This window comes from Equus przewalskii, chromosome 23, assembly GCF_037783145.1.
Source record: "Equus przewalskii isolate Varuska chromosome 23, EquPr2, whole genome shotgun sequence".
In the NCBI taxonomy this organism is placed as follows: Eukaryota; Metazoa; Chordata; class Mammalia; order Perissodactyla; family Equidae; genus Equus; species Equus przewalskii.
This window is the reverse complement of record NC_091853.1, coordinates 13,210,027-13,223,909: the sequence shown is the minus strand read 5'-3', so window position 1 is coordinate 13,223,909 and position 13,883 is coordinate 13,210,027. Positions and strand designations below refer to the sequence as shown.

Here is a 13,883-nt window from a genome sequence, read left to right as displayed (position 1 = left end):
TCTAGGATAAATTCACCTTTCTCATCATACAGTAAATTGAGCCCCTACAGAGAATGCAGCAACCAAGCCAACCTGAGCATGCCACTCACGTGTGATTTCTTATGATGTATTCACAAACTGCTATTTCAGTTTTATAAATCACATTCATGAACTTAATTTGGGTCCAAATACAAGCTGAGCCTAAAAGGACAGGACCCTAAAGTTTAATAAATTCATCAAGAAAATTGCCACACTGAGGCTTTGTCCCTAGAAGCAAGAAACAGTCACTTGGTCCAAGAAACAGGGGCACGTATAATTTCTGAAGGGCCTTCCCCCTTCCCACTCCTTTGACACTGCAGAGGCTGGTGGGTAGAGCCAGACCATAGAGGGTAACTAGAGAGTACTTCTTAACTCTTACTGTGACACATGCTTCTATGGAAAGAATAAGATTCTTTGAGGGAAGGCAAGCAAACTATCTTCCTCCAAAATTGGTTTCCCCACGTCTTGTCTGAAAAGGCCCACTTCCTAGCCAATGGATTTTCAGCTTTCACTAAAAACCTAAGACCATTTCTGCTCATTAGGGGCGAGGGGGTTGGGCATTTTTAGAAATATTCATTCACAAATTTTAAAAGGCCAACAGCAAAAGGAATCAAGCAACAAACAATGACCACGATGAAGAGGAAGCTCAAGAATTCATCACTGCTTTTCTTGATGCAAATACGTAGTCACAACCAGGCCCCATTATTTTTTCTTTATAATCTATAACATGGCTCCCCCTCCATTATCCTGCATAAGAAAGTTCTGTCATTTGCCTTCTCTTTGACTATATTCAGCATATAAAGCTACTTGATATTAACATGAAAAGCATTTATGAATATGAAATAAATATAGAATATTAAATAAACTAGAAGTTACTTTTAAAACAACAGAGACTAAGTTTTTTCCAAATATATTTATTTACCACATTCTTCACATATACAATATTTTGCCATTTTTTGTGTTTGCATATAAAGTTTAAAATTTTTTAAGTTAATGCAAATACAATGCATATGAAACAAAGTGACAGCACCAGTGATTAGACAACCAAGGATTTAGGGGAGAAAAGGAAACAGGAATTTAAGAAAAGAGCAAATAAGAATGAAATAGAAAAGACATCTTTAATTAGAGAAAAACCTTTAAACCAACCTCAGATTTCCACGATCCTCCTTCTGCTCCTAGAATGCTACGGGTTTAACGCACAAGCTGGAGCGGTACAGGCACAGGGAGGAGGCAGCTGCCGGGGCCCCACAGCAGGGGCTTGCCTGGGGCTTGAGCTCTCCTCCCCTCCGAGGATTGGCACATCTGCACATGGGAATTCAAACTGTATCTCTAAACGGCTGGTGCATGACCTGCCTCACGTTTCCAAGTTATTTAAAGCAAAGAGAAAGTACACCCACCACTTCATTAAGAAAAACAACAAACACTACAAAGCATGGTGAAGTATCTGCTGGCTTAAAGGCTAGCACTCCGTTAGGAAGGGCACACTGACAGCAGAAATGTAAATGTAATAATGTAGAAATAAGGAAGAAAACGTAGGAAAAAAGGAGTACAGAGGCAGTTTTTAGATTTTTTAATAACTATACCACTTCTGAAATTAACCTTTTCTTTTTCTCAAATCCAAATCAGCTATTAAAGTCTTCATACTTTACAAAAAAAAAGAAGGAAACTTTATTAAGGATTTAGTAAATTGTATAAATTGTACAGCTTTTCTACTAACCTAAAACTTCTCAATTTTATCATTATTTATTGATTTTCAAACTGGGCATTAAATTTAGGATGGAAAGAGCATGGGCAGACCAAGCAAGAAGGGCTCCACTCCTGTTTCAACCAGAGTAGCCATATTTTATCTCCTTTATAAACTGGATTCCAACACTCGACTACCTGATAGAAACTTTAGTAATGTTAGAAACTAACCAAATACTTATATAAGCTCCACTAATAAGACTCATTTTGTTCCTCAAAATATTTATGTCCCAGTTTCTTCTATTTCCTCGCCATAAACATAAAGCCTAGAGATAGGATATGTGAAACAATGTCCAAGACAGATCTTTCTCTGATAGTAAAAATATATATACACACATATATGTATATTAAAACTATTATAAACTACCTAAGTTACATGAAATTTTGCACAAGATTCGTAGGAAAGTCACTTAAACTTTATTAACTATCTTCCATTAAGAAATTTATTCTGCCTTCTAAAATAACTACTCTTTAAACTGGCAGAAGTAAGCCCTCATTAGTTTCCTTCATCTCCACAAATTCTAAAACTTAAGTATAAAGTATACACACAAGTTCTAAACCTTGACTTAAATACCCTGGTAAAAGTAGAAGTGCATTTCTTTTTGGAGAAAGGAAGTGCTGCCCTACCCTAATGCTAATAAACACATAAATCTGAAAGGGATTGTGGAGAGGTGGAGACATGAGTGAGTGCCTTGAACAATCGCAGTCAGTTCTTGTCAATCCCATTATGGGAGCGTCCCCTGATCAAGGTGCAATGCCATTCCCATCATCCTGAGAGTCTATTTAACAGAAAAGCATATATTCTTGGAAGCGTGCAGCATTTGAAACATTTCACATTTTTAAAGGATTCCAACGAAATAATGACTTAGGTTTAGAATTTACGGAGGGTAAGGACATAATGAGGCCCTGTTTCTGCCAGGGCTAGTGCTTTGCAACAACTCTATGAGGTAGTTATTATTATCCCCATTTTACAGATGAGGAAAACTGTGGCTCTGATAAACTAAACTTTGCCCAAGGTCACACTGCTAGTAAGTATGGAGCTATCTAAATCAAAAGTCCATGCGTGCTCTTTCTTCTGCACCAGTAGTTTTCAAACTGGGTATTTGGAGTAGGAGAAAATGGGTCTAAACAAGAAGGGCTCCAGCCCCCCATCCCTATCTCAACCAGAAGCAGCTATATTTTATCTGTTTTATATGCTGGGCTTAAGCGTAACAATTTATTTTTTAGAATGGTTTCATAACGAAAGCAAACATTTAAACTACTGCCCTACGTCAGGCCCTCTGCTTAGTACAGTTCTATCGGTTTGCCTTCACTGTTTTTCCCCAGACAAAACAATGAACTTTATTCTGAATTACTTATGGCCATACAAAGCAAAGATATCTTTTTGCATAAAAGACTTCAACAATTCATGAATTCTGTCTTTTTAGGCTACATAGCCCACATGACAAACTTTTAAACACGCAATGTTCTGTTTTCTACAGACTTCAGGATTCCATTTTTCAGGGAAGTATAGTTTCAAAATCACAATGAAAATTGCCTATACTAAATGAATTCCTTCTACAACAATAATCTGTATTTGCAAATATAGAATACTTACACACCACACTTTCTTGACCCGCCAATATCACCCTCTTTTACCTTGCAACTACCAAAAAAGGAAAAAACATTTCCCCCACTCCTTTTGCTTCCAAACGTTGTAGTTACGGACAGAATAAAAGCAGCCTCAGCTGGCTAATTAATTTCTAACAAAGCAAGCAACTTTACCTAGGCAATTGCAGATTAATCCATCAAAACCAAAAAAACCTCAGTTTTCCTTCACTATCCAAGATTGTGAAAAGCATCTAATAAATTTAGTAATGGTTACGATCATTAATACTTCTTACAGGAAACAAATTTTAAACTCAGTTTTCAGAAGGAAAACACTGTCATCCTGTAACTGAAAATAATTTTCATCCCTATTAGCAAAAGAGGGGGGGAATCAATAAATCTTCCTGAAACACATTAGTAAGAAGTTTTAGTTTTAACTATTTGTTTAAAGAGTGCAGATAGTGGTTTAAAGAAAAGACTTGCTAAAAGCAGCTAGCAATAAGACCATGGCTATCAAACTGGTTTCTTTCAGAGAAAGTGGCTATTCTTTTGTTTCTGAAAATTTCTTAGGACAGTTTTATCATTCAAAAGAGTCTATAATTATACACATATTATTTGTCGTCACTTAATCTTGGGCAGAAAAAAAATCACTAACAAACAAACAGAAGATGAGAGTTTGTTTTTTTTAAATAGCCTCGTTCAGTCCAACAAATACAGTATTTGGAATCAGTACAGAGCAACAAAATCCCCTCAATGACGGTGCACATTTACAGCACTTAGAAATACAGACCTAAGAGTTCCATTCTCACACTGCAAGAGACTGGCTTATTCATAACCAAGTCTTAGACCAATCTGTTTTTGTCAGTTCCCTCATCATATTTAAAATGTAGTTATAAATTCAAGTGATTGACTCATTTTAATTTTTAATAAAAATGCCAGAAATTACAAGCCATATTAAAGCAGTCTTGTTTAGAGGTTATGGTTCCAGTACAATTACAATACCACCATACAGATAATTCCTGCTTGGGAACATGCGGAAACCTTTTAAAAAAATCACCTCCTTTGAGGTGCACTTTTGTCCACTGGAGTTGGATCTGATGTTTGAAAACTGCCTAAACTCATGTGGATCAAAGGCATGGGGAAGAAAATCGGTGACTACGCTGGGTACTCAGAGTACAAATTAAGTTGTGATTATGAAGAAACTCTGTTTACCTTCTTGTGAAACTCAAACTGACTTTAAAATAATTTGAAAAAGATTCCCCAAAATTTTTTAGGATAGTGGCAGGGCTGTTAGAATACCAAGATAGCCTCTCAAGTTGGCTGCTCCAAATAACAACAGTCTTTTGGGTAATTCATAAGTCTCACTTCCTTGAGTGGAAAGCTGAACTCCATGGTCTCTGCTACCCCTTCCAATGCTCAAGTTTTATGACCAGCATCACACCGCATACATACAAATAAAATAATTCCTACACACCACACTGTATTAACAATGGGCATCTAATAACACAGGAACATCACCTAATAGAGTACATTTTCTTGAAAATGATCACATGTTAATTAGTTTCACCTAAAGTATATCACCATGAAAAGTATAATTGAGCAAATGCAGAAACTAGCATCTGGATCTTTAATAATCACTTTAACGGAGGTGATTAATACTTATGTTACAGACTTACTAGTCTGCAAAATAATTCAAGTCAGTATTAATTAGACAATAAAATAACTGTACCAAAGGATACTTCTAAATAACTTCAAAGAAGTTATTACCTTAAAGTTTAAACAAAAAAGAGTTATTTTCCATATAAGTTCCATGATAAAGTAATTTAAATACATGATTGATTCCGCAAGTCACGTTAAAAAATTACTTTGGGGGCCGGCCCTGTGGTTGAGTGGTTGAGTTTGCGTGCTCTGCTTTGGTGGCCCAGGGTTTTGCCAGTTCGAGTCCTGGGTGTGCACATGGCAGCGCTCATCAAGCTATGCTAAGGTGGCATGCCACATGCCACAACTGGAAGGACCCACAACTAAAAGTACACAACTATGCACTGGGGGGCTTTGGGAGAAAAAGGAAAAATAAAATCTTTAAAAAAAAAAATTACTTTGGAAGTTATAAGAGGAAATATTTTTCTTTGTCCTGTGCCACTTTCTTTTTTCCCTTCCTACTTCTGTTCCTCTCAATATATAATATTATGGATGCAAATTAAAGAATTCAAGGTGAAAAGTACAATTTTGCCTCACAGAAATCATGACCTACAGTGTATAGCAAAAACAAGGTAAAAACTGAGTAGAACTGAACTTTTTTCAAAAAAATACAAATTAGGATGTATAACAAGATTATCTTTGGAAAACAGTATTTCCTTTCTTCTAGAAATAGCAAACCGTTCCACATTATTTTCTTTTCTTTCCCAGTTGCATGGTCAATTAGCATATATTCCAACTGTGTGCATGAAAAAATTTCTAAGCCAGAGGAAATTTAAATGATTTCTTCATAAGTGTTTTGGCTAATTTAGTAGCCAAGAAAACATAAGTTTAGCGTCTAATTAGATAGAGTCCAAAACAAAAAAGATATAACTTCTGAGGCTTGAGCTGATATGACCCAGCAAAAATCTGTAATTAAGGCAGCCTCAAGTCTCCCTTCTCCCACATAGGAAAAAAAACAAAGTCCTGCTTAAGTGTAAAAGATTCCAGTAAATTTCCAACAGCTCGGCTTCAGGTGAGCTAGGAACGGAGTGAGCCATCTGTAAGCCTGGAGTTGTCCAAATAATCAGATAACTTCAGTAACAGCTGGAAACAGATGTTGGCCCCACATCAGGCAGAATATCCAATCTTCAGTGTCAAGGAAGGAAACAAAGTCCAAACTTCTAAAACATGTAACGACAAGTCCAGGAACGTGGCTGGATATAATCCAGAAATGTGGGCTTCAAGGGAAAGAAAAGAATGAAAGAATAGTTTACTTGTGTGTATGAGGTGTGGGGACAGATCAGGGGTGTTAATGTTATATATTGTACATCTCCAAAATGCCTCCCAGCATGTCAGTAACCTTTAAGCTATAAACAGCTCACTAATTCAAAAGATGTTCATTATTTTTATCTACAGCACAGATTTATTCAATTAGCAGCTCTACATGAAGCTTTTAAAGGCCAGTAAACTCTACAAAATTGAATGGACTTCTCACCAAATTCCAAATAGTGACTACCTCTTTCTGGATCTTGCATTTTATTTTAGCACAGCCCTACTTTTAGTAGCCTGAAATCTAAATGGTGGTAGGTTAAGGATGATAAAATATATACACAAATTACTATAATTCAAGGTTTCAAATCACTGAATTACCTAAATGGGAACAGATGAAGAACTACTAAAGCAGCGGGAAAGGAAAGTGGAAAGAGACAGAGTGAGACTCTGAAAAGATTTCAGGCGAGACGCTGCATCCAAACTGGATTCTGATCAAATAAAATCTGAAAGGTGGAATCTGAGCGTAAAGAGCAGCGTGGCCAGGCATAGAGGCCAGAAAGCAGAGCAGTTTGTTCAGACGCACAAAGGGGATCAACAGGAAGTGAGGTGGGAGCAGGAGGGAGGGCAGGGTAACAAAAACACGAGAGACAGTAGGAGAAGCTTTGGAAGAGAAACTGATTAATTTGAGTGTGGGCATCTTCAGTTATAGATGCCCGTGAGAAATACCCAGGCAGGTATTTCAGGAAGGCAGCTCCTCAATATTTGGGAGTTACCCATATGCAGCTAAAAGCTAAAGCTGTAAGAATGAGATTCTTACATAATTACAAAAAAGAAATGAAAAATAACAAAGAATCAAGGGAAATGGGATCCTAGGCATATGAGCATAGGTGGGTATTTTTACAAAGAGTTTATTACTTTGGGGAGAAATAGGTAAAAAATACATATGTTTAGGTGGGGGGATACACATGTCATTGGGAAAACCCTGGAGAACACCTACATTTTCAAGACACAGGAAGAAAATTAGAAGGAGCTAAAGAAAAAGCAGTAAAAGAGGAGGAAAAAAAGAACTAGAAGAGTACAATGTGAAGAAAACCAAAGAAAAGAAAAATTTCAAGGACAGTGCATAAGATCAGATACTAAGTTAATGCTTTTACTCCGTTATTTCCCTCCCCTTAACCCTAATTCATCATAATCTCCACTACTCTCCCTCCCCTTTTGCCCGCCAACCCCCACAATCAGGGACAAATAGGTTATTTTCCACGCCAGGCTGGCTAATGACTCACATTTTTCAGAGGACAGTGCTGACGTGCATACCACTCTTGAGAATAAAAGCACAGGATAACTCCATTGCCCGCAAAAAGGGAAGTCCACATCATAACATTCCAAATTGGCCTTTTCCGACTATCATTGACAACGAAGTTGAAAGCCACTAAAGTTAGGAAGATAAAAGAAAATACACAGTTATCGAAATAATCTATCAGGAGATGAAGGGCCTCTGATATCTGCTGTAATCATTTAACTATCACAATGAGTATCAACTGTGTCTATACATGTTCTATTCTGGCCACTGGTCGTATAAATAAAAATGAGGCTTCTGGGGCCGGCCGGTGGCACAGCGGTTACGTGCACACCTTCCGCTTCTCAGCAGCCTGGGGTTCGCCATTCGGATCCCGGGTGCAGACATGGCACCGCTTGGCACGCCATGCTGTAGTAGGTGTCCCACATAGAAAGTAGAGGAAGATGGGCCAGGTGTTAGCTCAGGGCCACTCTTCCTCAGTCAAAAAGAGGAGGACTGGCAGTAGTTAGCTCAGGGCTAATCTTTCTCAAAAAAAAAAAAAAAGAAAAAGAAAGAAAGAAAAATGAGGCTTCAGTGTTTAAATGTGTTAATCAGTGATTAATTGGAAATCAGAGAGTATTCTGGACAGGCGAAAATATATTTCATGGAATCATTCATATTCTAACTTGTCCCTCTCCATCCACTTTAAAAAATGGTCAGTTTCTTCAGGGAATGAACACTGAGAGTTTAAGAATAAAGAAGTTGTTTATAGTTTTCATGACCTACCAAATGAATATGTTGTGAACAGTTACAAAGTTGTCAAGAGGTTATTTAGTTCATTTCCTTCCTTCAAGGTGTAACCATCTTGAAACAGAGTTGTGTATAATTACTCAAAATCTGATAAACAAATACTGCCATGAAATGGCATTACTATTTACTATCTAGTTTTCTATGTTGATTTTATACTTTATTCTCTAACTTTCTCTTTTAGCATAATACTCAGTACTCATGGCGTGCCAAGAAATACTTACTTCCAAAGAACATGAAGAGCACGAAGAGCACTGGATAGAAAAAGTTCAAGCAAAGAGCCAAGGCATATTCGTGCACTACAGCAGACACAGCAAAGACAGCTAACATGGCAGCCGCTCTGAACTTCTTCGTGAAAACCTAGCGTAAAGGAAAATATTGAAAAGTAATTTTAAAAAAGTAAGTAATTAAGCATGAACTATATACGACTTATAATTATCACACACTAAAGACACCTATTTAATTATTTATATTTGATTTTCCAAGTCTATTCCCTTGGATTAAACCAAATGTATAAAAATAATTACAAAAAACAACTATGCTTAAAAATCTGTCTCTGGGGCCGGCCCGGTGGTGCAGCGGTTAAGTTCGCACGTTCTGCTTCTCAGTTGCCCAGGGTTCGCCGGTTTGGATCCCAGGTACAGAAATGCACCCCTTGGCACACGACGCTGTGGTAGGCGTCCCACATATAAAAAGTAGAGGAAGATGGGCATGGAGGTTAGCTCAGGGCCAGGCTTCCTCAGCAAAAAAGAGGAAGACTGGTAGTAGTTAGCTCAGGGCTAATCTTCCTCAAAAAAAAAAAAATCTGTATTTTACTAAAATGAGGCATTTTCAAAAACATTAGTTGAAAGATCTGGGAATATTTTCAAAAACATTAATAGTAACATTTGTTAAGTCACTATGACTGAAAAAACATTGTTTTCAGGGGCTGGCCTGGTGGCACAGCAGTAAAGTTTGCACGTTCCACTTCGGCAGCCCAGGGTTTGCCGGTTCGGACAGCAGGTGCGGACGTGGCACCGCTTAGCAAGCCATGCTGTGGTAGGCGTCCCACATATAAAGTAGAGGAAGATGGGCATAGATGTTAGCTCAGGGCCAGTCTTCCTCAACAAAAAGAGGAGGATTGGCAGCAGACGTTAGCTCAGGGATAATCTCCCTCACAAAAAAACCAAAACAAACCCTATTGTTTTCATATATAAACACACACATCAAATCTCAACCTTTGGAATAAGATGGTATGGTAGATAGGACAGACATCTTCATTTTTACAGGTCACAAAACTAAGTTTTAGAAAGAAGGGCTTTGCCTCATCCATAAGTGAAACTACACTTATAAATGAAGAACCCTCAGTACAGTGCTATCTGCACCACAACATGCTATCAGTTAGCCAAATACTGCCCTTACTTAACAATGAAAACGTGCAATCCAGAAAGACCAGCATTTATCAACCACGTAATTCAAGATTACATTTCATCAGTCTAAATACATTCTGCTCTAAAGAATGTCTCACAGACAGATATCACGAATTGGAGAGACAGAAATCCAAACACAAGTGTTTCTCCACTTTTAACAAAGAAACAAAAACAAAAAACAAATGAAAAAAACTAAAGGGTGATTATTTGTTAGCAATGAGATTCATAAGAAATCACCCATTATTGGTGGATCATTTCAACTCTTCCAAAAACCTCCAGGCATTCTTACTTTGGAATCATGCAAAATAAAATCCAGAGCAAAAGGATGGCATTAGACCTAGTAACTGTACATACTGGTCTCTAAGGAGTACTATTCAAAGCAGAAGGTTTCTTAGACATAAATGTCTCACAAGAGAATTGAAGACAACCAAGTATAACTTCTTCCAGCTGCACAACGCTAATACTTTCTAGAAAAGAATCTCCATTTCTTGAACAACATCAACTAAATCCCGCTGCTTACCCAGAGAAAGTCCTTGTAAGCATAGTAATACAGCCAGTCATGGACTACCACATTCCAGGTCCTGTAATAGTTGGAGTAAGATGTAGAGTTCCACCAATCCTGAGGAAAAAGGTAAAAGTATAAAACCACACATACACACAGAAGTCAAAGCAACCCCCCAAATATTCCCAAAGAACATACACATATAACATAATACCTAGAGCGTTATGATAAATTGTTAGTCCATACAGAGATGTCAGAAAAATCTTAAAACCTATTTTGGTTATTGTGTTCAACGACATTAATTCTAGTTCTACATATGATTACATCCCTAGGTGCATTTTGTCTCATTATCAAACAAGTCATGATAGAAGATATAGAACATACAGAATCATTAAATTTAATATTCAGCTAAATAGCAATTGGTAAATCTGCCTTATCTTTCTAAAACACAATGAGAGAATTGTAAGGTCACACAGACTTAGATAGCATGCTAAACCTAAAGAGCTGTCAGCTGGTATTATAAATGGCAATATTTAAGTTGTGCAAGGAGTAGGATGGTGGCTACCTGCAAGTCCTGACACTCCTTCATATCTCTCTTGCTCCCTACTTTGAGATCAGACCAATGGAATCAGACATGTAAAACCTGCAACCCACATTAACTACTTTAAGAAATGAGTGAAGGCTTGGAGTGTTACCAAGACAACAAACAAATCGATAGAGGACTTCAGGTGGAATTATAGAATACTATGATCCATTCTAGCTCTAGTCTAGAACTTAATTCCAACTTTGGAAGTGTAATAATACTATTGTAAGCAGAATTAATGCCTTTCGAAATAAAGGAGGGAAAATTTATTTCCTTCACAAACTGTTCAACAATCTTAAATGGAGTAATTTGCTGAGAGGAGAACTCAGATCACAGCACCAGACAGCCAATTTCAAATGAATGAACCATCAGCAAAATCTCATAATGTCCTCTGGACACATACTTTCCTACTGTAGTCCCCAATACAGGATACAAGAGAAACCATATTCTGTATTAAGAGAGCAAATATTAAAGGTAGAAGAAAAGATAAAGCTATGTTAATTATATCAATGTCAGAATTTTGGACTTGATGTTGATAAAACTTGCAGAAAAAAAATTATTTCACAATGTTTATGTTAAACAGCTAGTAACTAACGTGGTTGAAATACTTAACAATGAGGACATAACTATGAAAAGAAACATGAGTCCAAGTATACATTACCTTATAAAACATCCTGTCGCCAAAGCGTAACATCTCAGCAAAGGCATTAAGCCAGCAGTGCAAAAAGGCAAAAAAAATAAGCAACAGTATCAGCACACCTAAAGATAAGATTAACAATATTAAGAGTCTTTCCAAATAGCTCACATACCAAGAAGTTAATTATAGTCATTATTTCCTTAGCTGGAATTACTTTGTAAAATAAAAGTTATTATTCCAGCTTACCCAGAGATGATACAATATCCTTTTGAAAGTTATTTATTTTAATTTGGTAAAGCATTAACTTCCTTCCAAATGGGTTTTACAGATGACAAAGGACCCAGTCTGTTTATAATAAAAATGCCTGTAAGTATGGCTCAACTTGGTACCCATGGCCTTTTAAAATGTGGCCCTTACACATTCCTCTAAACCAGTTGTTTAAAACTGGGGAAGGTTTTGCCCCCCAGGGGACATCTGGCAATTCTGGAGACATTTTTGTTTGTCACAACTTAAAGGGTAGGGGTTGGGCTACTGGTATCTAGTTCTGAGAGGCCAGGATGTTGCTAAATATCCTACGACGCACAGACCCTCAAAACAAAGAATTATCCAGCCCAAATTGTCAATAGTGAAAAGGTTAACTTATCTCTGACTCTATTCCCAGTGTCATAAACCTCATCCATGACTGGACTTCTGATGTCGTAAATACTCCATGCTTTTGTATCCATCGCACTACCTGGAAGCACCTTTCCACCACTTCTTTGCCAGGCAAACACCTATCTATTTTTCAATATTCAACGTTAAACGTCATCTCCAATATGAAACAAAATTCATCAGCACTTTGTTTATCCTACCTATGCAGTATATATTACACTATACTGTAAAATATCCATTTACATCCCCAAGCCTTTCATTCACTTGTTTATTCAAAAAATATTTATAGAGCATCTATTATGTATTAGACAATATAGGAGAGACTAACACTGGCTGACTGAGTATAAGACACAATCACTCATCTCCAGGAATTTGTAGCCAAATGAGGAAACCACATATCCTTTAGAGGGACAGATAAAACAGTTTATTGGAGTAAATCTTGGGGGATATCAGGAAGAGTTACTAGCAGAAGCCTGGGAGAGAGGTTAAAGAAGAGAGAAGGTGATAACAGAAAACAATATCAACTTTTAATGGGTAGAGCAAAGAGAAAGAGTACGTAAGGGAAACTATAAACATAGTGAAACTGCAAGCTTCCACAGAGTAAAGAGTAGATACGTCTTGTCTTGTTCCCTGCAACATCCTCAGTACCTGGCATAGAACAGGTACTCATATATCTCTAGAAAAAGTAAGTGGAATGCAGCATAACGGCAGAGTGAGCTCTCCCAGTAAACTCTCCCTGCAAAGATACAACAAAAAGGACATTCATACCCCAACAGAGGACATCCACACAACACAAAAGACATCTGAGAGACCCATGCAGCCACACAGTAGAAGGTAGGGGTGCTGGAGCCCCACCCCTACCCCAGGAAGTTGACTGAGGTAAGAGAATGCTTCTCTTCCTGATGGAAGGACAGTGACTCGGGGACTATGCACAGACTCAGGGAGGAAGGTGAGTAGGGAGCAGTGGCCCTCTGAGGGAACACCATAGATCCCTGAAGTCCCTCACAGCCCAGGGAAAAGCCCCTCACAGAGGGGACTAGCTATTACGGGGGTGTCAGCATCAAGCCAACACACCAGGAGATCGGATAGTGAGGGCACAGCAAGAAGCCCCGGAGATCACACAGGAGAAGAAAGAGCCCCTCCCCCACCAGTGTGGCCCCAGTGGCATAGCCCAGCACCTTGCAGCTGTCCCCTTGGTTTGCAGCAGGCTCAAAAACTGCAGCTCTTGGTGCCCACCTATGGTGAAAGGTGGAAGTGGCAATCAAATACTAACACAATGTGGAGGCACAAATCTACGCCATCTAGCAGCATGAAAAAATATATTAAATCTCCAGACCAGAAGGAAAATGCCAACTACCAAGAAATCAATCCTGAAGACACAGAAATCTATAACCTAAATGACACAGAATTCAAAATAGCTATCACTTAAAACCTCAACGACTTAAAAGAGAATGCAGATAGACAATTCAACAAGTTCAGAAGCTACTTCACAAAAGAGACTGAAACTATAAAGAATAGTCAAAGAGAAACACTGAAGATGAAAAACGCAATAGACAGGATAAAGCAGAATACAGATTCCCTGAACAGTAGATGTTATATCATCGAGGAATGAATCGGCATGATCAAGGACAGAAATATAGAAATGTTTCAGGTGGAGCAGTTGAAAGAACTAAGACTAAAAAGAAATGAAGAAAGTCTCCGAGAATTATCTGACTCAATAA

At 37.9% G+C, this 13,883-nt stretch overlaps 1 protein-coding gene across 2 annotated transcripts in view; it reads right to left on the bottom strand.

The window, feature by feature from the left end:
- Window positions 1-4,012: 4,012 nt before the first annotated feature.
- SOAT1 (sterol O-acyltransferase 1) overlaps window positions 4,013-13,883 on the bottom strand; it is an 80,095-nt gene continuing 70,224 nt past the window's right edge. For both annotated transcript variants that reach the window (XM_070591698.1, XM_070591699.1), the window contains 5 exons: window positions 11,536-11,633; window positions 10,310-10,408; window positions 8,605-8,740; window positions 7,581-7,726; window positions 4,013-6,263 (listed from right to left, as the gene is read on the bottom strand). In XM_070591698.1, the coding sequence (XP_070447799.1) occupies window positions 6,207-6,263; window positions 7,581-7,726; window positions 8,605-8,740; window positions 10,310-10,408; window positions 11,536-11,633 (536 nt within the window). In that variant the 3' untranslated portion in view covers window positions 4,013-6,206. The remainder of the gene's footprint in view (window positions 6,264-7,580; window positions 7,727-8,604; window positions 8,741-10,309; window positions 10,409-11,535; window positions 11,634-13,883) is intronic.